Source organism: Amia ocellicauda, chromosome 20 (genome assembly GCF_036373705.1).
Source record: "Amia ocellicauda isolate fAmiCal2 chromosome 20, fAmiCal2.hap1, whole genome shotgun sequence".
NCBI classification, from domain to species: Eukaryota; Metazoa; Chordata; class Actinopteri; order Amiiformes; family Amiidae; genus Amia; species Amia ocellicauda.
This window is the reverse complement of record NC_089869.1, coordinates 10,530,781-10,556,739: the sequence shown is the minus strand read 5'-3', so window position 1 is coordinate 10,556,739 and position 25,959 is coordinate 10,530,781. Positions and strand designations below refer to the sequence as shown.

Here is a 25,959-nt window from a genome sequence, read left to right as displayed (position 1 = left end):
GGCCTACAACTATGGGTTCAATCCATAGGGTTTTATAGCACACATTTCCGAATTATAAGAATTTGGAGACCTTTAATTCAGCTCAATAAAGCAGGTGTTCAGTACTTTCGAGATGACCCCGAATACATTTAAACCCCCCAGGATCACATTTCCCAGTAATGTACCTGGATCGGAGGTCTCTAGAACCCGTAATATACATTCACCTCCCCATACAGCCCAAATATACACACATACAAGTGTTTAAAATGAACTGAAACTTTTTATTTTTATTAAAAACAGTAATTTTTGTACAGAAAAAAAAAATGTACAGCATGAAAAATATACATTAATGACTACATACTGTGTATTAAAAAAAAACAGAAAACGATCACTAATTCACACATACAGCACAAGGAAAAAAGAAAAAGATAAGAACAGCAGTGTTACTTGGCTTTGGTCTATTCACAGTGGCTAATGTTTAAATCGATATAGTGCGTCTGCAAGATATAGAGTATTTCACTATGTCGTTCACTGTTAGGAATATTTACACAGAGGATTTTAGTACTAAATGTACAGTGTGGGTCAGGTAGAGGAGCAAGGAGAGGAACAGTGAGACGGGTGAACAATGTGCTTACAGAGGCAAGGAATTCCCTTTGGCAGAATAATGGCTTTTGTTCTTCTGTGTCCACAAAAAACACAGTGTAAACCAGGGCTTTCATAGTTCACTCCTTCAGGGACAAAAGTGTGTTACAGCTGGTTTCACAGACCTTGATTAGGACCAGTACTCCAAGACTGGTGCTAATCTGGGTCTGTGGAAACGGCCCTTAGTGTCCAGACTTTTGTTTTCAACTACTTAATCCAGTTGTGATCAACCCTGTTCCTGGAGAGCCACAACCTGCAGGTTTTATTGATCTCTCTGTTACAGTTGCTATGAATTCAGTCTATTTAGTGATGAATCCAGGCCCAAATTGAGTCAATTAAGTTGTTAAAGAAAACTAAACCCACAAGACACTTTGGCTCCCCAGGACCAGTGCTGGATGCCACTGACTTAATCCATGTGACAATTTGCTCAGTGGGGTGTTTGTTTGTATTTAGGTCTCATTAACAATGGTAACTTAGACAGAAAATACTTGGAGGTACCATGATATTTTCCCCTCAAGGATCTCTCTCTTTCACATTTAAATTTCTCAACACAGGCGTGGATTGTGCTGGCGATTCCCCCTTCCCTTCTGTTGCATGTAACCCGTCATCTGTTCGGTCCTAAAATCAGAGCACAGTCTCTGCCCTGTGAGGTCACACGCTATTAGCGTGCCCCTCCTGGGCAGTGTCACGTGCCCAGCAGATGTGATATGACTTGACATATTCCACTTCAGGGCTACAGCAAGAGTGGACTATGGGAAGGCAGGGATATGTACGCCACACTGAATAGCAAGTAATGCTGGGAAGAGCCCAGGGAAAACTGTGGACGTGCTACCAAATATGCTTCTGTATAAAAGGTTTCTGCCTTCAACAGCGCTCTCCATGTGTCTGTGTGTAAGTGACTGTCAGCACAACACCAACTCTGTATCACAGTTACATCAGCACCACTTGGACATGTTCCATGGAAGGGCCGATGTGGACCAGGTACAGAGATTGGGTATGTCTTCGCTTCTGTTAAACGTGTCCTAGAGTTTCCACAAAATAGCAAGAGCTGCTATAAAAATATATATTTATATACGTATATATATATATTTTGTATTTTTCTTGAATAGGATTTCTCAGCAAAAATAAAGTATTTTCTTTTGCAAAGTTGGATTGGAGCCAGGGCTATCGTACGGGATGCAGCAAAACACGCAGATAACCACTCTGAGGTCGCTTCCACTTTTTGGTCTCCACAGCCAAAGACAGCAGAAAGATCAGAGGGCAGGAGTCACGGTCAGTCCATTTTCCGGGGGAAGGTTCTCACTTCCGTCATTACTCAGTTAGGCCCATCTCTCCTACAGTACCTGCCTAACTCAGAACTAAGGGGTGGGGGAAAGTTGGGAGTTTGGCCCATCTGTGTTGGGTGGGAGGTTCTACAATTCACTGGCACAGGCCGGATGGAGCAACGGTTAACACGTACCTCTTTCTGCACTAGATTCACAGGAGATGTTAAAGACTTTCAGGGGTCGCAGCTCAGCCTCAACCTTTGTTCCCATTCAACCACGGTAAGCTTTCGTGAATTTGTATATATGATAAGTGTAGAATAGATGCTAACAATCAATCTTTAGAGCAAGCATGTCTGAATGAATCGGGTAAGGCTGTGATTTGCAGACGCAGAACACTGAGAGGCCTACATTAAATTCTGCCTGGCGTTAGGTGGTAACATAAACCCAAAGTCTCCAAATCGATGCCTCCGACGGGCCTGCAATACTGATCCGCTCACAGACCAGCAGGGCTCTCTCTCATTAGATTATTATTACACAGAGGAATGTGATCCTTTATACCTTATTGGAAATCACAGTGCGCTGCCACTATCGATTGTGCCAGTAATCAATTAGCATGTGTTCATGGTATCAGAATCGATTATGTAAGAAGCTTGTTAAAGTGGGATTGTTGTATTACCAAGACCTGGGGTCATTTCAAACTACACATTGGTGGATCCCATTTAGCAGCAGTGTGTGGATTGTAACTACATACAAAACACACATTCGGAGTCTGCTGTAATCAAGTGGTGGGGGCATTGTTGTGTTGGTGTCTGTTGGCTTACGTGTTTGGTGTCACGTGCATCTTATCTGTGCTGTGCATCACGTTTTGAATATTTCAGATTAGTGAGAGGTAACCAGAGAGTGGCAGATCAAACCCTGGAGCTCAGCAGCACTGATTCAGGCCCGGTCCTGCACTCCCTCCCCTCCACTGAGAGGCAGAGTGCTGAGTGCTGACTCATCTGTCTGTCAGCTGCCATCAGTCTCCATCTCCCAGATCACAGCGGTCATAACTTCATTCTGGATCAATGAAGAGCCAGGCGATATGTGTACTCGTGTCCGAGTGCAGTGAGTCGATTGCACAGAACCGGGAGAGCGAGAGGAGGAGGGCGGGGAGCAAACATTGGATTTTCTGGGCCTGCGAAAATGAACCGGTATTCCGATTCCTATCCCTGAATGCACAACCATCTCCTTTTATTAGATTCTTCTGCTTACAAATGCTTGTGTATTGCATGCTGCAGGAGAGTGCAAGAGAGAGGTGGAGGGGGGCAGAAGAGTGTTGGCTAGCGGCTGTTTTCCTTTATTCACGCTGTGTCCGTCCAGATTCCGATCAGAAGCATGTGGATCCCTTTTGTGTTTTCCTCTCCATGTTAAGACCACAGGGCTGAGTGTGCAGGGCGCCCGTCTAGATCTCGGTGGCGGTGATCTCCTCGAAGTGGATCTCCGAGCCACGCACCTCGAACTCCTCCAGCTCGCGCGTCTCCAGCTCCAGGCTGAGCTCCCTCATGACCCGCTCCAGCTCCCGGTTGCGACGGTACATCTGGATGTAGTTCTGCTGCAGCTGCTTCTGGTAGCGGATCACCTTCTCCTTCTCCTCGTGCCACACGCGCCGCTCGTCCTCGAAGGCCTCCAGCTGGTCCTCGCTGCGCCGGCGTTCGTACATGAGCTCGGCCCGCAGCCGCTCCACCTGCTGTCTGAGCGAGTGCAGCGCGTCGGTGCTCTGCCGCTGGGCCTTGGCCTCGTCGCTCTCGTACGCCAGCAGCTGATGCTCCTCCTCGTAGCCCCGCCCCAGTCCCAGACACGGCCCCCCGGCGTGCATGTTGCCCGAGGGAACGCTCAGGGCTTCACGCAGTCGGACCGACTCCTCCTCCAGCCAGCCCACCTTCTCGCGCAGCAGCTCGGCCTCGCTCTTGCGCCGCTGCAGCTCGTTCTCGCACACCTCCAGCTCCAGGGTGCGGGTGCGGGCGGCCGCACTCACCTCCTGCGTGTGGACCTGGCTGGCCTGCAGCTCCCCCCGCGCCTCCCGTAGCTGCGCCTTCAGGGACAGCAGCTCACTGGCCTTCTGGCCCAAATCCGCCTGCAGCTCCTTCAGCTGCTGCTTCAGCAACGAGATCTCTCCCGACTTCTGACACACCTGCAGGGAGGAGAGGCACACTTAACACCCGCCACACAGACCCCCCAGACCTCACCGCAGACCACCACTCTTATGACAGATAGCATTCCTATCTAATACTTGTTATTGAAAGTGACAACACAGGGAATCCAGATTCAGAGAACAACAAGCCTTTGCAATTCTGTTTTTTTTTTTTTAATCTCCAAATCAACTACAGCTGATTTCCCCAAAACCACGTTTCAGTAAACAACACTGCCGTGGTCTCTGGCCCAGTTGGCAGCTCCGAACTTTGACTTTGAAGGTGGGAGTAGATGTTGCCATGGAGCAAAAAGGACAACAAATATCAAATAGAAAAAAATCCTTGGAATCATGAGTCCCTAAAGTCTAGCTAACCATTAATTTAACAACAAATTTTTGGACTCCAAAAACCCTTGGTTCATTTTGATTCTGTCTGAAGAACAAGACTGATTACAGGTCACCATGCAGATTTCTTTGTCTTTTTTGGAATGATGATTTAAACGATTAGATATATTTAATATACTACGGTGCGTAGACCAGATTAATGTAATGCTCAAATTGAAAGAAGGCCAATTTCTTCAAGGTCAAGGTCAAGGTCTCTTATGCAAAATAATGTGTTTACTAAATTCAAAAACCAGCCATCAATCACAGCCACTGCAAAGACATGAACTAACCCTGTAAACGGATGTTGATCGATTGTAAAATATCTTGAGCTGTGTGTGATGTGTCCATGTGTGTTAGTGGTATCTAAATCTCTCCTGGGTTAGAATGAGAGTTGTAGCCAAATTAATTACCAACTGCAATGTCCATATTGGGTGGGTAGAAAAGAAAACAACTGGCAATTCCAAATTCCAAACTCTCTCTCTCTAATGGTCTCTCCCACGCCCTCTCCCCCCACGTACCTCCCACTTGGTCTCCTCCAGCCGCGGGCCCAGCTGCGTCTGCTCACGCTCGATGGTGGCGCACTTCTTCTCCAGCTGCTCCCTCTCCTGCAGCAGCTGGCCGAAGTCCTCCTGCAGCTTCTTCTTCTCCTGCTGCAGCTGGAACACCTGCAGCTGCAGCACCTGCTGGGCACGCTGGGCCTTCTGGGAGGCCTGACGCAGGCGGGCGGCGCAGCTCTGGCGCAGCTCCTCCAGCTCCAGCTCGCTGCGCTTCTGCTTCTCCTCGTACACCTGCGCACACGGAGCGAGAGGGACAACTGTTGGCCTCCTTCCAATTGCACCTTTTCGCCATTTTGCCAGGACTACAGAGCCTTGTTTTATAGGATGTGTTTTTCATCGTAGCACGTTTTCCAGTCCTTCAGTGATTCTTCTTTGTAATTCAGGGAACCCCATATCATTTATTTTTGAAATGATTTAGACAGTGCTTTTTATATACAATCTAGACTTTTACACTCAAAGTAAAGACGATCAGGTTTGAAAAGATATGGTCAATTGCTTTAGGGATCAAACATAAATGCCTATATTTGGTCAGCAGGAATTGTGTTTGTGTGTGTGTGTGTTTGGGTGTCTTAACACCTGGGGCCAGTGTACGTGGTACTGGAGTCTGCATTTCTGTAGTAGTTACACAGTGTGCGCTCAGTACTTGGCTGGCAGCACTACTCAAAAGTTCTCAGATTTGTAGCACTTCTTTCTGAATCCTTTAACGCAGTAATACCTGGTATAATGAAACTGCAGACTGTATACATTAAAAGTTTTTGCTGTTGTATTCAAGTACAAAAATAAAAGCTGTGTCCCTGTCTCTCCGAGTGTCTCTGTGCATCCCTCTCTCCCACGGGGCTGACCTGGCAGATGGCAGCCTCGTTCTCATCCAGGTTGTCTCTGAGCTGCTGCAGCTCCAGCTCCCTCTCCCTCAGCTTGTCCTCCAGTTCCCGGATCACCGCCTCCTCGCCCTCGGCCAGGGCGGGGGAGCGGCCGCACGAGCCGCTGTCGGACAGGGGCTGCCCCCGCCCGTTCAGGGAGCCCGTGCTCTTGCTGGAGGACGAGCGGCCACTGTCGGAGTTGGAGTGGCCGTGGCCTGGGGCGACCCTCGAGGGCTCCAGGTGTCCGCCGGGCGCCTCGCCGTGGGCCAGGCTGTAGGTGGCGCTGCTGTAGGTGGGCAGGCTGGAGAGGGAGTTGCGCCCAGAGTCTGACAGGGTTCCCGACTGGCTGCCCCCGCCGTTCCGGCCCCCGCTGTAAGAGTTGCGTTTGTCGCTGCCGACCGCCCCACCCCCGGGCCCCGGAGCCACCCCTGCCCCCGGCAGCAGCAGGTTCAGGCTGCCCTGGCTCTCTGACAGGCTGCCTCCTGGCCGCGGGGAGAGGTACTGCACAGAGTTGCGGTTCTTGGGAACCACGGGCTTGAAGGCAGTGGGCCGGATGAGTGTCTTTTCTATGTTCTGTAAGAAAGACAGAGACAGAGACAGAGATTACTGCACCATCCATCAGAGAGTTGGGCCTGACATTGAGGGCTGATCTAGGGGGCGGAGGACCTGCTGATGTGTTGGAGGCAGTATAGCGTAAACTAAAGCACATTGATAAAGGTATGACTGGCACCTATTGTTTTGCTTTTCATCTATTTTAGGCATCTGATTTAAATAAGATTCATTTTCACAAGGAACATCATATGATACTGTTTGTTACATCTTTCTTTTTCTGTGGCCCTGTTCCTGATTTTACAGGTCTCAGAACCCTCAGTCACTCAATAACATCGTCATTGTGACAAGCCAATAATCGGATCAATTGAGTAGTTAACTATTTATATATAACAAGTCACTGTAGCTCGGTAGGACCAGGGTTCACCAGCCCAGTTTTATCCTCATCAGACTTCTGTGGATAGGTGCTCAGTTAAAGGTTAGAGAACACACAGCGCTCCTCATAGAGGGTCTCAGTGATATTTTTCAGTTCTTTGTACAGTTAATTCCCTAGACGCGTAGCCAGTCGGTGACAGTGTTTAACTTGATTGACCAGAACATGCAACCAGGGGTCACATGGATGTAGCAGAACACATCAACCATCAGCTGATTGACCGCAGCCCCTCATGTGAGCTCAAATCCCCCTGCAGAATGAAGGATGGGCCTAATAAAACTGTTAATCTGATCGATCACGCAGTTCATGTGATGGAGCAGTGTGGACGAGGGGGTGGCGGGGGGAAGGGGACTTACTTTCTCCAATTTGCCCGACACGGGGACAAGTTTGGGAGGCGGCCCCCCGATGTTCCCGTTAAGGCCCCGACACTCCCGAGCCTCCTCCGGGTCGCTGCAGGGGCTGCTGGGAGCGACAGCCACGTGGTTGTCATTCCAATCGCCAACAAATTCCTCGTTCAGGTAAGCGTAGTTCCCCGAGCCGGAAGCGGACTTCCGGGCGGGCTGGCTGGCGTTGGTGACCAGGGGGTCCTGAGAGCCGGCGCTGCGGGGCTGTCCATCCTGCTGCCTGAAGCCGCCCGGGCCCGGCTTGCGGCCCTTGGTGGTGGGGTCTGCTGCCCGGCAGTGGCGCTCCTGGTAGGGACGGCCGGAGATCAGGCTGCTGACCGAGCCCATGGCGCCCTGGGCGGATGGCGAGCGCGAGAGGGAACGGTGCGGCGCGTCGATTCCGGAGCTCTGGCAATCAGTGGGGACGGGCAGAGTCTGCACCAGGGCCATGGCCGTCACAACCTGCTGCAGCCACACACTCTGCAAGACAGGCACCTGGCAAGGTTAATGGGGAAGGGCTGTGGGATCTACATCTGTCTACGTGCCTTGTTGTAGTACAGGATTTACAGCACTGAACTGATCATAGACTGGCAATTCCAAACCAAGGGGTATAACAAGTAAAGAGAGATTATAAAAGACAAGACAATTAAATTAGGAAAACACTGATTACTATTGACATTTGGTCAGTATGACATCACACAGGTGAGACCACAAGCTGGATCTTGTACAGGTCACCAGTGAAATCAAATCCAAATCCAGTTCTCTGGGGTCCTTTAAGAAATGCCAGGATGACTGTTGTGGATCGATTACCAACTAGCAAGCACAACGCGCAAGATACACAAGAGGGTCTTTTCCCCTGTTCTTAGCAGGGGAAAAACAGCTGTTCCAACCAAATAGCCAGACAGAATCTACAGTAAAGAGCTACAGAACACCCTGCTGCAATGGGATAAACACGATTTACCATTGCCATCCACTGTGCTGCGTGTAATCCTGGTGTGCTCGGCATTGTGTCAAGTCCATATTAATAAGCAGCATCATGAATCACATTGCCTTTCACCTTAGAACAGGAATATGACAAAATACATCACACAATGGTTTTCTGTAGATACTACCTGAAACTGGTTAGCAAAATGGGTAAACGCACACAGCAAACTGAGATTCGAATGGCTGTCCCACTGCTACCAATTCATGGCTTCTAATCATTTTTAAAGAGACAACTGCACATGAAGGCAAATTCCTGCTTACAACAGAGCAGTCAAAGAACACAGTTTCCCCCCGGGCCAAAGAAAACAGATGTTTTCTGAAATAACATGTAGTCCAGTGCTGCCAGTATAACAGCCAAGGGAAGGGCAGCAGAGAGGAAACCAGTGTCTGTCTAATCTGGAGATATTCTGCCTCAGCACACAGAGAGAGAGAGACTCCTGGATGAAATGACAGTAATCAGCTGGACCTTTGAGATTAAAAACACATGAAAGAGTTAAGGAGCAGCCTTTCTCAGGCAGGACTTTTAAGATCAATATAACTCCAAGGCCATGTGAGAAGCACATCAAATCAGTGCCGAGGGATGTACAAGGCCGCAGTGTACTAGACTGTGTAGTATTGGGGGCTGTTCTGTTTGGTACTCGGTGTCCAATTCAGATTCTCTCGTGTCTAAGCAACTCTTTATATGATGGAACTCAACTGGTTGACATTATTGACCGGTGATGTCTAATCCAGGGAATGGGTGCTTGCGCACATCTAAATAGATTTCATTATTGAAAAGTAGTCCATCCTCAGACACAGGCTGAGATGGATTATATTCTGAGAAAGTGCTGAGTGCGTACAGTTTGAAGGCAGCCATGCACAATGCGTCAGGGGGACACGAAGCGCGCACTCAAGCGCAGCGTTTTGCTCGCAGCTCCCCGAGTGCAGCTCCAGTGTAGCGGGGAAGAGGGCCGCAACAAAAGTCTCCTTTCATCCCGGCAATCGCAGCAGCTCTTGACCACTGCGGGCTAGCACTCCCATTATGTTCCCAACAATGGCCCTGCCCTCCCACATCCCATCAGCTCCTATACTGGCAGAGGTCAAAGGTGACCATGTTTTGAGAAAGGTGTGTGTGTGTGTGTGTGTGTCTGTACTGCTGTTTCTCTTCTGTGTGTCCCGATTCTCCCTCTCATTCAAGTATTTTGCTTTTTAGACACTTTTTCTGCCTGTTTCTGTGTATGCATCTTGATATGTATATTCTTTACGCAGAAATATCAATCTTGTTGAGTGTTGTATGGGATGCATGTATCTATATAATGTCTATGATGTGTCAGGCAATCATGACCTAGTTTAGCAGGGTGTTATAGATAAATAGGGCCCTGCGTTCAGAATGATTAGCATCCACCCATTTTCAAAACATGCTCCATCCACTACAAGTTAACGGTTATAATTATTATAAAGACAACAATTCTGGAGGTAGCCACTATAGACACTTTTCTGTGTTCCTTAAGTTGATCCCACCCCCAACCCCACATTCTCCCCATTTGAAGTCTGCCATTAGACCTAATTTGGTCCCATGATGTCCACAGTGTGGGAGAGTATGATAGTTTGAATTAACCCAGGAAACAAAATCTTACACTAAAACTATTGTTTCTGCAAATATAGGAGGTAAAAAAGCACAGAAAAAACAAACATTCATTTCAAAACCTCACTAAGCACAAATTGTTATGCATAACCTATATTGGACCCGTTAGGACTAAAAATTCTACAGTAAAAACCTATACTCACAGTCAACACTACTGTCCTAAATTACAGAAGGAGCTATACTTTAACTATGCTGATTTAGATTACAGTACTCTTTACAAATGTTGTTCCAGGTTAGCAGAATCCTGGGTATCCATCTTTACTACAGATACTAGGTCTATGTGATAGATCAGCAGCAGTTTGCACAGTGAGTAGAATATTGCAGCGATTGTGTGCACATGCCCCGTCATTTTAATCCATTATACCAATCGTAATGTCTTTCTTATGCCAGTAAAGGGCTTTCCCCCACTGGAAGCTCGCACTATGAAGTGAGAAGCCTGCACCAGCGCAGCACTCGCTGACACAGTGATGAACGACCCCTGTCAGAGCTCTGAAGGCCAGATCTGATCCACACGAAGATCTAAAAAGCTTCTGTAGGGGTATTTTTTGTTTTTTGGGGGGATTGCCAGCTTGGTCAAACCTCTTTCCCAGGGCTTGATCATTCTGGATCACTTCACCCCTTTTCCTGCACCACCCCCCCCTCCAATTTCTTCATGTTTGAAGACATGCCTGTCTCTGGAAGTCTCTGGCCATGCCCATGGCTCTAAGGCCGGGATAATGCGATTAGGGAGTCCGGTGGATTGGATCTGACCTCTGTGCCCCCACGACCCCTGAGTTCAAGTGCTCTCCTGACCCCCTCCCTGACTCCCAGGCCTGCCCTTTTTGATGCTGCTACTCAAGAGCTACAAATCTTAACAGCTAATTTGGCTCTGATGTGTTTCCTCCATCAAAACTCAAAAGCAAACTGACCCCCCTCGCCAATCTCAGTGTCAGCCAAGTTACTTGAAAAAGCACCAGTGCTGCACAATTTCGAGCTGGTTCAGTTTTATTACATTATGCCGGAGCACAAACCAAGCCAAATCCACTTCTGAAGAACACTAATGCTATCACAAACCAGCTGCTCTGGTTTCAAAGGATTGTTTTCCACGGGCAGTATAAAAGGCACCGAGCCCCTTTAGTCTTGATCACAGGTGACTTGATTCAGGTATTTGAAATCCTGAAGGGATGCACAGTCAAACTCAAGGATTAATTCACCTCCAGAATGAAACCAATACCGTAGAAAAACTTTACAAGTTTAGGCAAGTTTAGAGGAATCTCTTTTGATACTGAAATGTGGAAACTTCTTTACACACAGAGTTGTGGAGGTCTGGAACGAGCTACCACAGGCATGAAGATGAAGTTGGCTCTCTGTCTCTTAAAGAGACAACTGGATGAAAACCTAGGCTTGATTCACTACAAAGCTAGCATGAGCAATAGGGGGAAAATATGCTTCTCTGGAATCTTTCTTTGCTCTTAAGATCAGTTGATAATAGTGCCAAGATTTTTACTTTAATTGTATTTATTTTTACTTTAAGTGCGTCAGATTGCTTTCTTTTTTGCATCGACGTTTTGATCTCAGTAAGGAAGATGATAATCTGCAGGCATTTTCCATTACATCCAGTCTGAGAGGCTGGATGAATGGAGCAATCCCATTGACGGTAAGCATGTTAGAAGCCACAGTGATGCCTGACAGGATTACCCTGGTGGTGCCGATCTTTTGTGGAATTAAGTTCCTCCAGACCGGTGGAAACTCCAGACTCTGCAGAGCGAGCATTGCAACCCAAACTGCACCACGGAACCACTCTCAACCATTTTGGGAATCCTTCACTCTAACTACCATTTGCATAGTCAATATTGTGCTTTTCCTTTCTCTGGCCGCATGGAGGTGATATGCAGGTGCAAGAGGACGATTTCAAGGATCAATATCAAGTTCACGATTTCCCTCATTTGTAATCCAATCCCTTTTGTTGTTTCTGTAACATGGTGCCTCCTGATGCACAATTTTAAATTATGAATCCAAGTGTCTGGAGATGCACATTTTGAGAAGTCTCACTACAGGGAGAAAAATATCACTCTGCTTTAAAATCTCTTTCACTGTGGCTCTACAGGACAGACAGGCCACAGCAGAGTTTGTGGCGTTCCTCAGTGTGGACAATACTAAATCCACAACCAGCTCCCAGTGAGACAGACGGGCTTGGAAATGTGGAGGTCAGTTGTGTGAAACTGCCCTACAACACCAGATACACAAATAAAAAGAGTGGATGGTATTTGTGAACCAGTTATGGTTAAAAGGGATGGAGGAGATTTAGGCCTACATTTTGAGTGATCAATGATCGGGTACAGATTATCACGGCTATCATCAATATCATCTGAATATCCCAAAATGCCATCGGCAATTAAGACTGCATTCTTAACATCAATTTGATGTTGTATTACTTAACAAGAAAAACAGTCAAATAAATACTGGATTATTTATTGTATCTTGTGCGTATTACACATCTGTAATGAATCATTTCAGTTTTTAATAAAGTAACTAGGTTATGAAACAAACAGGAATTCCAATAAACAATCAATGGCAAATGCCCAACATCCATGGACTTCAATGAACAACAAAGCATGTATTAGAAACATTTATTTTCAGTGTTATTATGAAATATTCAAATAAACTTTTCCTGTATTCAATGAGATTGATTACTAGCATTTGTTTTGTATTCTTAATACCCAGATCCACACTAAATGGAATGGACTTTTTTGGATTGGGTCACTGCAGCACCTTTAGGCCATGCTTTCAGTACAGGATTCCTAAAAGCTTTAATCTGTCTTGGAATAACCCGGTTCATTACACACCTTTACGAGACAGGAGCACAGTTTAAAGTCGATCCTTATACTAGACCACCGCTTCATTATTCCTAGTGCTAGATCTACTAGTCTTTAAATGGGAAAGTTCACAAATCCTGCACTTCTCTATCAAGCTAAAAATAGTCCATTCAGTCCTTGCTACTTTCTGTAGTTTGTTTAGAATTCCCTGTGGTGAAAGAAGAATTCTGAAGAATCCAGTAACAAGCCTTCATTGGCCAATAGTACCAGGATACACAGCAAATAAAAACAATAGATGTCAAAGATACACAGGTCACTTAAATATTATTTCTCATGGATTAGAGTCATTGCATCTCAATTCATGTTAGATAGCATTGCAGGTTCATTACACACCTTTACGAGACAGGAGCACAGTTTAAAGTCGATCCTTATACTAGACCACCGCTTTATTATTCCTAGTGCTAGATCTACTAGTCCGTACGAACACACACCACAGCTTAAAAATAGTATACAGTTGATTGATTTGACTCTGTGGCCCACAGTAACTAAACCTGGGAGGCTGTCATCTGGGATTAGTGAGGGGACGCTATAGTGCGGACTGATCAAAGGTGTTTTCACCATTCACTAGATTTCTAAACTCACTGCAAACCTGATATGCTTCACGTTGTCACCTAGCCACAGGACAGACACACACTCACAGTCACGCACGCAAGGCCCTGCTGTCTTTGAACACTAACACACTGCAATTAACTGCAATTTCACCCTGCCAAAAACAATATTCCCTCATGTCCTAGAATAATGAATTCTCCGTGCTGGTCTGCCCCAGGCCCTGCACAGTGGACACAAAGGAAGCGGATGTAGACGGGGATGCGTTCGTGTCCACTGTGTTTTCATCTCAAACTCTGGCGAATCCTTTTTAACAGGGGGCCGGGGCACAGGTCACTGTGATCGATTGGCTCCCCCCACCCCAAAATAGACAACAGCTCCGGTGACAAGGGCCCAGTCCCCAAACAAGGCCCGGGACAAGGTCTTTTGTTGTGATTTCCCCTTATTTGAGCCCTGGGCAGCGAGGGAGTGGGGCTTGACTGGCAGAAACCAGGGAGGGGGTGGAGAGAGATGCTTTGTTCCGCCGGGCTGCCCCCTCTCGAGGAATGCATGCAAATCTGAGGTTAAACTGGACAACCTTCTCTTTTCTACACTATTATACACAAGCACTGCCCCCCCCCCCACACACACATACACACACACACATATATATATATATATATATATATATATATATATAAGCATACATAGACCTGCACAAATACACACACACAGACCCAAGCCTGTGGTGGTGAGGAGGACTGGTTCTCGGGTTGATAAATGGGAGACAGGAGAAAAGAGTGATGGGATTAAGACTCGCCGATTGCCCCAGTCCCCATTAATAATGTAAAGGGGAAGCTGGCAGGCTTACACAGTGTGGGTAAAGGAGAGGGGAGAGAGGGAGGGTGGGTTGTTCAATATACTCAACGTTGGTATTCACTAGGTCTTCTTTGCATTGGTACCATCAGATTTTTTGCACCAGACCTTGCAGGACACACAGGCTCCGAGCCACCAGACGTATGTGTTTGTGTCTGCTCCCTTATGTGCTTGGTGCTTTGTAACCGCTCTTATCATGTCTGTAGAAGCTGCTATCTTCAGTAAGGCAGGGCTGCCAATATACACACTGCGGAGATATCCCCAGTATAGGGCACACTCCAACAATTCAATCCATACACTAAATAACTTAAATAAGTTATTTCGGCACTAGAACTGGGAACAGTGATTACCCAATACCTCTTGAGTTGTTGCGGCTTCCTATGACCAGTTGCCCATCTCCACTCCTGGTGCTTTTCTTTTTCCACCACTTACTTTTTTCATCCCTATATCCTCCTCCCGTTCCCCACCAATTACCCAAACTTGCTTCTCTTATCCTGCTTAAAGAGGGGGCCGAGGGGGTGAATTGTTTGTGTGTTACAGGATCATCTCCGTGAAATGGGATCAGCACAGAATGGGACTTGAACTGCAGGACATCTGTGTGTGTGCGTGTGTGTGTGTGTGTGTGTGTGTGTGTGTGTCTGTGTGTGTGTGGACAGCATAGCTATGCACTTCATGCCGATGCACAGTTTGTATTAGAATCACACGGCTGCAATGTTATTCAATCAAGCCCCATCGAAGAGAACGCAGAGCCCCGCATCAACCACCATCTTTTGTGGCTTCACATTCCTGCCTAATCCTGTAGGACTCGCCCCCCTCCAACATCCCCTATTGCCACAAAATTTTATCTTCCTACTGGGTGGTCACACGGAGATAGGGAAAGCGCAACAGTGAGTGTCCCACCGAGCTGAGATGGGTGTTAAAGATCTGTGAGGGGGATAGCACAGTTCACACACATGATCCTCCACCTTTTCCAAAATTTCCATGATAAAACCACATAATAACATAAGAAAGTTAACAACTTCTTTTACAATTATGTAACATTGAGAAAGAAATTGACTCAAAAGAAACCTGTGGATAGTTCAAGTGTGTGCCGGTGTTGACAGGTAATGAAGCAGCCAACTTTTCCTACAATCCCCCTTCTATATGCTGGTGCCAGTATGAAGAATACAGTCCTATACGGGTTCGCACACATTCCCCGCATGTAAACAAAAAGTTCAACACAATTTTTTTTTTAATTGAAGCTTTCTTTCACTCCCACACTTGGACACAAACAAGTAAAGCAAATCCCCTCCCATTTTACAGTAGAGACAGCACTATGAGATCACCTGTCTGTCAAGTGAAAGTGGCACACCGTATTCGTAAAAAAGAGCCCTGTCTTCAATTGACCAGTGGGATTATCCTCACCTTTTTTGCTCGAGTGTTTGGGGTCAGGGTGTGCTCGGTTTTGTGCCAGGCTTTGTGTCATGCCCATACCAGTGTCTGTTCTACAAGCAGTACAGCACGGCCACCACATAGAAATTCACATCATTAACCAGGTTTAAAAACAGGATGGTAGAGTCAGCTTTAACTACAGAGGCACAATGTCTGTGCAGCAGCATTCACACCATTCTCGGGTGGCACAATTTGTGATAATTACCTGTTGCAGTTAACTACGGTCACTGCAGATCTTTGGCTGGATATTAACGACACTAGGGGTTCGGTATGAGGCAATGGAAAAGCAAACACCTCACTGATTGACTGACTGGTTGCTGGAGTCATTGACAGTATCAAAAAAGTGGGAGAAGCGGGTGAAACTTGACCCAGGGCCAAATAAAACTGATGTATATTGCTTTAAAGAGCACAATACTGTAAGGTATCAGGTAGTGCCTAGGGCTGCTCCATTTTGTGCTCAGTGTTTTGTTTTTTGCAGTTCCATTCTCCCAGGGCTCTGCATTACACACTAAATGAGAGCAGGTTTCTCACTGTGAAATTCTGAGTTGCAAAAATAATAAGAAAACAATAATAATGCAAATCATACTTTTACAATGACTTAATATGGAAAAAGGAAAAAAAAAAAAAAAAAAAAAAAACAGGTTTAAAAATGTTTCAGAACCTTTCAAGTGTAGCCAACATCCTGGTTGCCAAGGTTATAGCCTCAAAATATTCCAACTCAAATCCCCCTAACCCCCCCAACCCCTCAGCCCAGTGTGCCCCTCTAGACAAAATGAAGTCCAATTTACTTCAGCCAGGAAAGTCAATAAAACCCATAATGTCACGGCAAAGAAGAGGTTGAATTAAAAGCAGGCAGCAAAGCAGTTGAAATAGAACTGTAATTGGCTCAGCATTGTCCTGCTACACATTAATTTTATGACCAACTTGTTGCAGTTGTTGCAGCCATTCACATCAATCTTCCTTCGCTGTGTTTGCGAGCCATTGCCATGGTGACGTCCGAGGCCTACACGCTGCGTAGGCCCGGAGAACAGCCTCAATGCGGGAGTGTTTTCCGAGCTGACAAGGGGGCAGGCCGACTCCTTAGCATCTCAAAGCATCTGGCCTCTATTAATCCCTCCCGAGTGAAGTAGAAACTGGAAGCACAAAACTCTACATAGATAAATAGGCTTTAAATCAACACAGGCCTTGTTACAGCCTCACTCTCTTTTTTGGGGGGCGCATACATGAACTGGGGAGCAGAGGTTTTGATATCCACAGTGCTGGTCAAATGTTCCAATCTGCGTGGACAGTGCGTGTCAATCATTGTATCATGCAACAGGTTTTTATTATGAGATTGTGACTGTGCTCCCCATGCTAGGAGACAACTCTGGCATTGACAAACAATAGAGTTGTGTTGGAGGGGTAAGGTCTTTTGCTGGTAGTCAGCCACCCAAGCTAAAAGATCATAGTCCCTTTCATTTAGACTTCATTGAGCAACAGCCAGATTCTGTTCATAACTGAGCCCTACAGTCCACCCAGCACTGGTTCCAGTCTGGGCTGTTGGCCAGGGTTTCCTCGTCTTGCCACACAACTGCGACCCCTGTGTCTCGCTATGTCTGCCCGTTTGATATAACCTTAAAAACATACGAACACTGTTTAACAGCATCAGCAGTAGACAGTATTCCTCATCGTCACAGACTGGAAATTCTGTGGTTTCTACAAAATGCTTCCTGAGGAAGGCCTGACTGCCCTCAAAGAGGAACAGGATTGTCCTAAAAAAATGAAGTCTAAGGAGAGTCACAAGACACAACCACACAGAGGGCACAGAGTCTGGAGCCCACAAGTTCATCTCTTGCCACCCTTATGTCTTTAACAGTTAATGAAGTCAAATCAAAACTGAAAAATGGTTACTGGGGCTACAGCATTTCTCTCATGCACTCTCAGACTTGATTCCAAGAACACACCGATCGCTGCAGTAACTCTGTATTCTTGGTTCATTAAGTACCCAGTTGGTTTAAAATCCAATTCCCGATAACCCCCTGCGATCAATCTCACTAGCACTGAACAAATTGGACATCAGGCTCTTGTACAATCAATGATCTGGATCCCCTTCGCTCCACTTCAAAGTAGCTTTTGTGTCAGTGGAAAAAAAACTAGGCATCCAAATCATATATTTAAATGTCATAGCGATCCCCAACCTCTGACTGTTATTTACTGCTCGGTGCCGGTGCCGATTCCCCAGGACACGATCGTGCGTCAGTGTATGGCATCTCTGAGTGTTTCAGAGAGGGGAGAGTAATGAGGTTGTGACACAGGCTCTTTCAACAACAACAAGCGAAGGAGACAAAGAGAGGCTTCATATTAAAGGCAGTGATGCAGAGCTGTTTGGGATGGGGGGGGGGAGCTCTTGTTTTCAGAGCTTTTAATGAAAGCAGGTCTGGTGGCAGCTGAAGAGGAGAGGGGAGGCGGGGGGCTCAAGGAGATGCCACCCATCACCTAGGCTTAACGTCACAGTAGGCCCCAGACACATGGTGGAGTGGGCCGTCACTGTACAGGAATGCGATTTATATTATAATATTCCTTTATTACTCATGGAAAGATAGACTACAGTCACGCAGATGTGGTAGCACTTGAAAGCAGGGACCAGCCTCAACAAACATATTACAGAGATGGATATATGACAGCAACGGGAACACAACATGCATCAGCTGGTCATTCAGCCATGGGTACGATTCAGGGCCTTACGCACGGTTATAGTTTGTATTTTATGTCTGTCAGTTGTGAATGCGCTGAGAAAAGCATTGCTAATTACATCAACATTCACTCCTCACCATTACAGACGCGTCCCACAGGCCACAGGCATGGATTAATCGGCAGGCCCAGATACTTGCTTGTCTGTGTATGTGTTTTTGCACTGGTAATGTTTACACCTGGGAGAAAAACAGCTGACATGTTCTCCACTCAGATTTCACTGTTTAAGGCCTGAACACATTCCTGTATTCAAAGCAGATTAACCCTTTGTGTATCAATGTAATCAATTTACCTTGCTGCTGTTAAGAGAGCACTGTAATTCTGTTGAACTATTTACGCTTATTTACTTTTTTAATAACGTGACTTTTTCTTCACACAATAAAATGTACTTTATAAAAAACACATGAGAATAGTTTTATACACTATTAAATATGTGAAACAGCATAATATTCACAAATTAAATAGCAGAACCATTATATTTGTCCCAGAGTGGGTTTAAAGATAAATCTCATTTAATTGTGTAACTAGTTAAGTATTGCCGTTGGGTTTAATTGATTGAGAGTGTGTATATCCTGTTATTTTGGGTCTGTGTAATTAGGTCTAACAATCGAAACTTCTGCTTTTTACAAATTAAGTTGTTGTTGAGGAGTTAGTTTCTTGTTTTCAATGCTCTACTTTGGGGGCTGGTCCCCCAGCACTACACAGAATTTGCAGACGTGTGAATTGCTTTTGTTCTTGGGTATTACACCTGACAGACAGCTCTACTGGAGTGCATTACACAAAAACATTTACTTAAGACTAAGGCCTAGACCAAATCAAGACTTTCACCCAAACTACAAACCCCACTTTTATGGCCTTGGTTTCCCACAGTTCCATGCAGCCCACACTGCACTTTGCACCTGCTAAGCATGGCATTTTAAACTTCCCTGGCCACTTCCACACACAAATACTGGACCTTCATTCTGGTCTTTTCTATACAGCAACTTGACACAATGTTCCCAAAATCAAATAATTACATTCCTGGCAACAGCAACAAGAACAACAGACAAGGGAAAAGCAGAGAGGGAGTGAGAGAGAAAAAGAGAGAGACAGGGGAGGGCTGTACGGTCTTTCTATGAAATTAGAAACCTTCAGATTTACTCCCTCACAAAACGCTGGCACCTTTCCTTTGTAAAGGCCCACTCACACCACAGCACTCTGTGGTTACATTTGTTGTCCTGCCTATTGTTGCATTCTGTGGGGTTTAATCAGACTCTTACGTCAAAATATAATGTTCGAAAATAACTACCTCCACCTTCTCCCACCCGCGAGGATTCCTAATTTATCCTTTCCTGTTTCAAGTCAAGGAATAAAAGTTCAACCTATATTACTACTGGATATTATCAGATTTTGTTGGGGGAAAACAACCTAGTTAACTTTGTTATTTTACCATCATCTCCATGAAACTCTGAAGACATTATATTTTCTTCCTTGGTCTCTCCACTGTAGGGAATAATCGTGCAGTATTTTACCAGAATTTCCACATTCACATTGCTTTGCCAAAATACGAGTCCAAGAAAGCCCACGGTGAGATTGTCAGGTCTTTTTTGGAAAAGCCTGTGAAATACATAATTCCAATATAGCTCATTCACTGAAGTTAATGTTGCTCTCTTCAATAGAAATGCTCTGATGTGGTTCAGTGGAGATGTGCAGTACTGACTTGAGATTTTCAATATCAATATAAAAAGAGCAAAAGTGTGCACAACACACTTTATAATCACTTACATAAGTCTGGTTAAATAAGCTAAAACACGAACATCAAACCCACTAGTTATTGTACTGTAAAACTGTGCAAAAAAAGAGTAACTACTACTACAACCACATAATTATCAATCAGCCTAATTCGGTTTACCAGTGTCACGTCTCTGGATTTGTCAGCTGTGAGATTTCTACAATCTGGTGAGTATTCAGGGTTAGCCCTCGATTCCACAAATAGGGTCAGGTAAAACACACGGAAATCCACACAAACTGAAAATCACCATAACTGATGAAAAAATAACAAATAAAATAGAACACCAGTACAACTAGCATATTGTGCTTAGATTATAGGTTACAGCACAGCAAATACACCATTAAGGAATTCAGGAAACTTTATTACATGTAAGTACTGACGTATAAAGATTTAAAAAGAAAAGAAAAATGTAGACTTCAACAGAAACCACAAGGAGTTTCACTATAATTTTGTAAAGCAGAATCATATTTAAAAAACAAAACAAAGTAAGTGCATTTAGAATGAAAATTCTGCTATTTTTATGGAAAACAGGCAACCAAAAGATACTTTCCAATATCATAACAGCATATAAAAGCACTTTTCAAAAACATACTGGAATATTCCAAAAATCTTTTATTTAGGGGAGAGAGAGAGAAATTTCCAAAAATCATCTGAATATACTTTTCTGAAAATACTGATATTGTAAGGCTACTACACGTGTACAAACTGTGACCTTTACATCTTCTTCGCTGGCTACTACTTGTCCAGGGGAATTCCAGCAGCACAGTGAAATCACAAATAACTATTTTCACTTTGCTTTTCTAGGAAACTTTATCTTTTTTTCCTGTAACAATTGCCTTCTGGTTTCACCACAGCCCTTACGGTATGGTGAAAAAATGCATGGTTGACTTTTGTTTACTAGACTCGGTCACAAGAGCAGTGGCTGTGCAGCCGTCCTCCCTCAGACCCAGAATAAAGTACAGTAGCCTCAATCACGCTCTCTCACCACAGAGCAACAACACAGTGCTTTTATTCCACGCTGCACTTAAACCTTGCCCTCCAGTTAGAGCTAAGAGAAAGTTTTTTGTTTTTTTTCCTGCCGCCTCATACACCGGTCAAATGTCATCCTCCTTGTGAAGCCAATTAAAACACTTTTTAGAGGAAAAAATGCATCGACTGTTTTTCCCAGCACACACATACACAGTCCAAAACCTCAAGTCCTGCTCCTGTCTCTTTCTCTCTCTCACACTTTTTGTTCTTGATATACACCCTCAGTACACACTACATTCCTCAAGTAGTTTCCTTTCCCCTAAGATCAGACAGTTTTAGTTTTTTGGATTTTTGTTGTGAGTAATACAGGCAAAGACACCCTCAAATTCTCCCACTAACAGCTAAGCTTTTAAATAAATATATTTATGAACACACGAAAGTACTTGATCTCACATGTCTCCTCACACTTTCTAGGTGCATTCATGTTTGCTCTCTATTATGGAATAAAAACACAGACCTCTGCAGGATAGTTGAATCAGTGAGTGGGGGATGTTGCACCTTTTAGAAATACAAAGATGACTATTTAAGCCCACTTTACTATCCACTCACATAACTGTACCCACTTTCACACACACGCAGATACACAATTCAAAACACATACATTCACCCCCCCCCCCAACCCCAAGCCCCGTCTGCAGTTCTCTCTCCCAAAACAGATCGGCTTAAAAATCACATACCCTTGCCTGGTCTGTCCATTGCTGTTTCCTGGCTGGCTGATTCTCCTCCAAGGAAAAAAATAATAACTTAAAATCTTTAAGATCCCAGTTGGAGTGGAAGTGTAGATTCACACTACCTCCTCTTCACCCCCCCCCTCTCTCTCTCTCTCTCTCCCACTGTCCTTCACTCCTGTCTTCCCTTCCTGAAGTTTTCCAGTCCTGTCTTTGTGTATGGCAGCCTACTTCAGCACTGCACTTGTGTGTGTGTATGTGTGTGTGTGTGTATGAGAAAGAAAAAAAGCACCGCTATGGAGTTTGAATGGGACACCCCCCTTCCCTCCACCCCTCTCATTCCTAGTCCACCACCTCCCTCCCTTCTCTCTTCCTCCCCTCCCCTCTCACTTTCTCTATCGGTTCTCCCTCCCCTCCTCCCTCGCTCTCTCTCTCTCTCTCTCTTGCACACACGCACAGACTCAAAATAATCCTCCCTTGTGGTTCAGTGCTCTCTTTCTCTCTCTGTCCTTCCCTCACCCCATTCCTCACCCCCCCGCTCTCTCTCTCTCTCTTTTTCCTTCTATGCTTTCTCAAATTCTCTCCTCTCTCTCTGCCTGCTTCCTCTAAGTAATTCACAGACAAGCTCCCCCCACCATCACTCTTTCCTTCCCAGCTCCTGGGGGGAGGAGAGGGCACTGGGGCCCGTTTCCACTTTAACCCTCAGCTGGTAAAAGGGGTGCACTGCCCCGCACCGAACGAACACGGCTATCATATTGTTAATGGCTGAAATGGTTTGTGTGGGAGCATCCTTCAACATGCACTGCCCCCAACTCCTCTCCCTGTTGCTAAACCCTATGCTTTAATTCTCTACTTTCTATTTGTATCTTGCCTTATTCAGGATACAAACCCCAAAAAGGAAGGCGATGCTTTATTGTTATTATCATTATTATTATTATTACTACTACTACTACTACATCTTCCCAATGTGGAATGACCTATGGTTAATTGATATGTCTCACTTCTATGATCTAATTTACACACAAACGCACACACACGCAGGCATGCTGTAAATACACACACAAACACGTGTACGCAAACACACCTGTTAGCAGGGGCTTTTACTAATTTCTGTTTTATTATGAAGGGGAACTTGGCTGGTATCTACAGAGACTACTGTATCAATCACACTGGCTGGGCACAGAGACAGCAGAACCGCAGGACAACTTTTTTCCCCTCTTTAGTCTAACCTCTCAAAAGAGAAAGTGTGGTGTGCTGTGAATCCTTTTCCATGAGTGAGAAAGAGAGAGTGAGAGGAAGAGAGGTGAAAATAAATAAGTTTCTACCTCGGGAGCAAATGACTGTACATGTGCGTGTGTTTACGCGTGACTTCATTGTCATCTGCGGTTGCACTGGACACCTGTAAGATTTAACATGATATTCCCCCTGAACTTACAGAATCTCTTGGGGGGTCAGATAGATTTCAATACAGAACGTGTGTGTAACACTACATGATTGCCATGTGCTGTTCTGCCTATTTTTTAAGAGGACTGGGGTTGGAGTGGGGGTGGGGGGCATCTAACTCATTAGAAAGGGGAAGTAGTGGAGTGTTAAAGAAAAGAAAAATAAATTAATTTCCCGAGTCTCCATTCAAAAGAGAGGAAAAAAGAACACAAACAAAAGAAGACAATCTACGTCTGTCACCCTAGGCCCCCTTGACCACCATTGCCAAAATACTGAATGCCTCTCACCCCCCACCCCAGGAAAAATAATACCATTTGTGGACAAAAGGCAAAGAACCTGTTTAATCCCCTCGAAATGAGTGATTTGATTAGCCGGGCTGCTCCGCCTCGGAGCCACTCGGCCAGACTGGGCTCAATCAGGCCCCGGCACAATGAGGAGCCATGTACGGCTGAGTTTGGAAGAAAGACCCCCAGCCCGGGTCCTAGTCACTTAACTCTTTATCTACTGATCCTGGACACGGGGAGGGTGGGGGGCAGAAAAACACAAACCAGTGGGAGAAGCAGAAAATGTGAGCAAGATAAGAGTTTGAGAGATTATCTTTGGCTGCCAAGTGCAAGTCTACATGGGACAGCTGAACTTACTGCTAGTCTATCATTCCCAGTATTATTGTTGTTGTAGTATTAGTAGGAAAAGGAATGGCTTTTGTGGTGGTAGTAGCCCTGAAACAGAGGTCCAAACACCAAGCACAACAGGGCGCCTACTCAAACACCTCCTGAATTTGGTTGCTTCACCTTGCACGTCATAGAGGGGCCTGACAAGGATACAAATGCAACGTCTGATCTGGGCACCACGGTCTGTCTTTCTCTGAGTTTATTTCTGGGTCTTTAAGTATTTATTTGCTAGCATGGAAAACGTTCAGTTATGCCAGAAATGATTTTCTTAAGTTTCTTTCTTGTATAATTAGGTAACAAACAAATCCCCCCAAATATACTGACAAGAAAAAAAATGTATGCTTTGCCTGATAACATAAGCAGTCACTCCAAAAACTGTATCCATACGCACTATGCATGTAGGTGTGTGTGTGTGTACCAGATATTAAGTGTGGATTGATAGCTACCAGCTGTTAAGGAAGAAGGGAAGGAAATGGCTGAGAAAGAGAGGGAAGGGGGGGGGCAGCAAACCATCCTCTTCCCGTCCCTGTCACTGGGGGTCCTGGGGGGGTGGCTATGGGCCCCAGTACTATACACCAGGCTACATTACAGTATATTCTCATACAAACCAAACCCTAATCTTGAGCCCGATCCCTCAAGCTAGTTTGACACTTTACGTAAGACACTGAATAATCAAAGTACTTTGAGTTTCTCCTAAGGGAAAAAGGCAGGAAAGTATTCTCAATCCCATAACTTAGGGCTTCCAGTGTCTGTCAATGGCCCAGTATCAGCTACTCCATTTGTTTGGGAATGTCAATCATACATCCCCCTGCTCATCCAGTTACACTCCCCACCTTGCGACTGATGACCTGGGGGCTGAAGCCGACAAATGAAGGGAACCACAAAAACAATGCTTGCGTGCCGTACCCCCACCCCCCACCACCTCTGATTCAAAACAGCACAGCTCTGGCAAAGACAGAGGGGAAAAAAAAAACCTGCAGTTCGACCTTTTCCACGGCTCCATATCGAAATCATGCCTCCCTTCCCGTATCTCGTGTTTCAAAACGCACAGACCCAGAGAGGCTCTGCCAGGCCCAGCCCCAGATCCTGCTGCTGACCTGAGATGGGAGGATAAATATAGCCGTGGCGGGCTGTGAGTGCTGTTCCAGGCGGCCGCGCTGACCTCCCCAGAGCTCACCCCGGGTAAGAGGATGACAGACGTATCCAGTGACAGTCGAAACACAAACCGCGTTTCTAGCGCGGCTCGGTCAAACACCACCAGGACACAAAGGATCTCGTTACTGGCGCCACATTCCACGCCTGTTGTTGCCCCGTTTCTGTGCCGCCTCGTTAACTCGGGAAGGACCCTTTGTGTTTACATATAAACAGATATTTTTCTTTCCCATTTTTACATTGATCCTGTCCATTTGAAATCAATAATTACCAGTAACTGAACTGACTCCACAACGTGTCCTCTGACCGGCACTGGGGTCTGACACAGCCCGGACTGAAACCAGCGCTGTCTGAAGTACAGGTCCCAACACAAACCCGTGCCAGAAGCTTTTACAAATTGAACCCCTACAGATCTATGCTATCTTATGGTCTTTTTAATGGTGGCTCCTGAATTCCATAAGTCACCAACACCACACACACATTCCCAGCAGTCAGTGCTTCACATGCCTCCTCCACCCCAAACACAGCCATTGCAGCAGCTCATTGGCTCATTCCACCTAGTGGGGGGGTTCCGATGGCCTCGTCCTCTTGGCCAGGTCATTGTTCCCTTTGGTTTCAGAATGACTATTGCTACCAATAGACATCTGAGAACTCCTCACATGCTTTTGGGAAAAAGGTTTGTGGCGTGTCCAGTACTCTATGACTAAAGCATGTGAGGGGTGCAGTAGACCATGTGGTCACTGGTTATAAAATCTGATATCAAACACGCAGAATACCCAGTTCCTCCAGAGGAAGGGGAGAGAATGACACCTACCCAACATCAAAGCAGGACAAAGACCGGGCTACAAATCAAGCAGGGGGCCTCGGCCTACCAATTTACAGGCGCTGCTTTATGGCAACAGGAATGAGGATGTAACACAAGCTGGCTATAAAAAGACACAAACAACACGCATACGGACACACATACAGGTCCTGTGCGTG

General features: G+C 45.6%; 1 protein-coding gene across 4 annotated transcripts in view; it reads right to left on the bottom strand.

Moving 5' to 3' along the window:
• Nucleotides 1–239: 239 nt before the first annotated feature.
• LOC136715620 (leucine zipper putative tumor suppressor 2 homolog) overlaps nt 240–25,959 on the bottom strand; it is a 75,676-nt gene continuing 49,956 nt past the window's right edge. For 3 of the 4 annotated variants that reach the window (XM_066692908.1, XM_066692906.1, XM_066692905.1), the window contains 4 exons: nt 7,193–7,699; nt 5,837–6,427; nt 4,956–5,225; nt 240–4,056 (listed from right to left, as the gene is read on the bottom strand). In XM_066692908.1, coding sequence (XP_066549005.1) covers nt 3,328–4,056; nt 4,956–5,225; nt 5,837–6,427; nt 7,193–7,669 — 2,067 coding nt within the window. In that variant the 5' untranslated portion in view covers nt 7,670–7,699 and the 3' untranslated portion in view covers nt 240–3,327. Of the gene's footprint in view, nt 4,057–4,955; nt 5,226–5,836; nt 6,428–7,192; nt 7,700–21,721; nt 22,007–25,959 lie in introns of those variants that run through there. The other variant, XM_066692907.1, reaches the window with a different exon arrangement.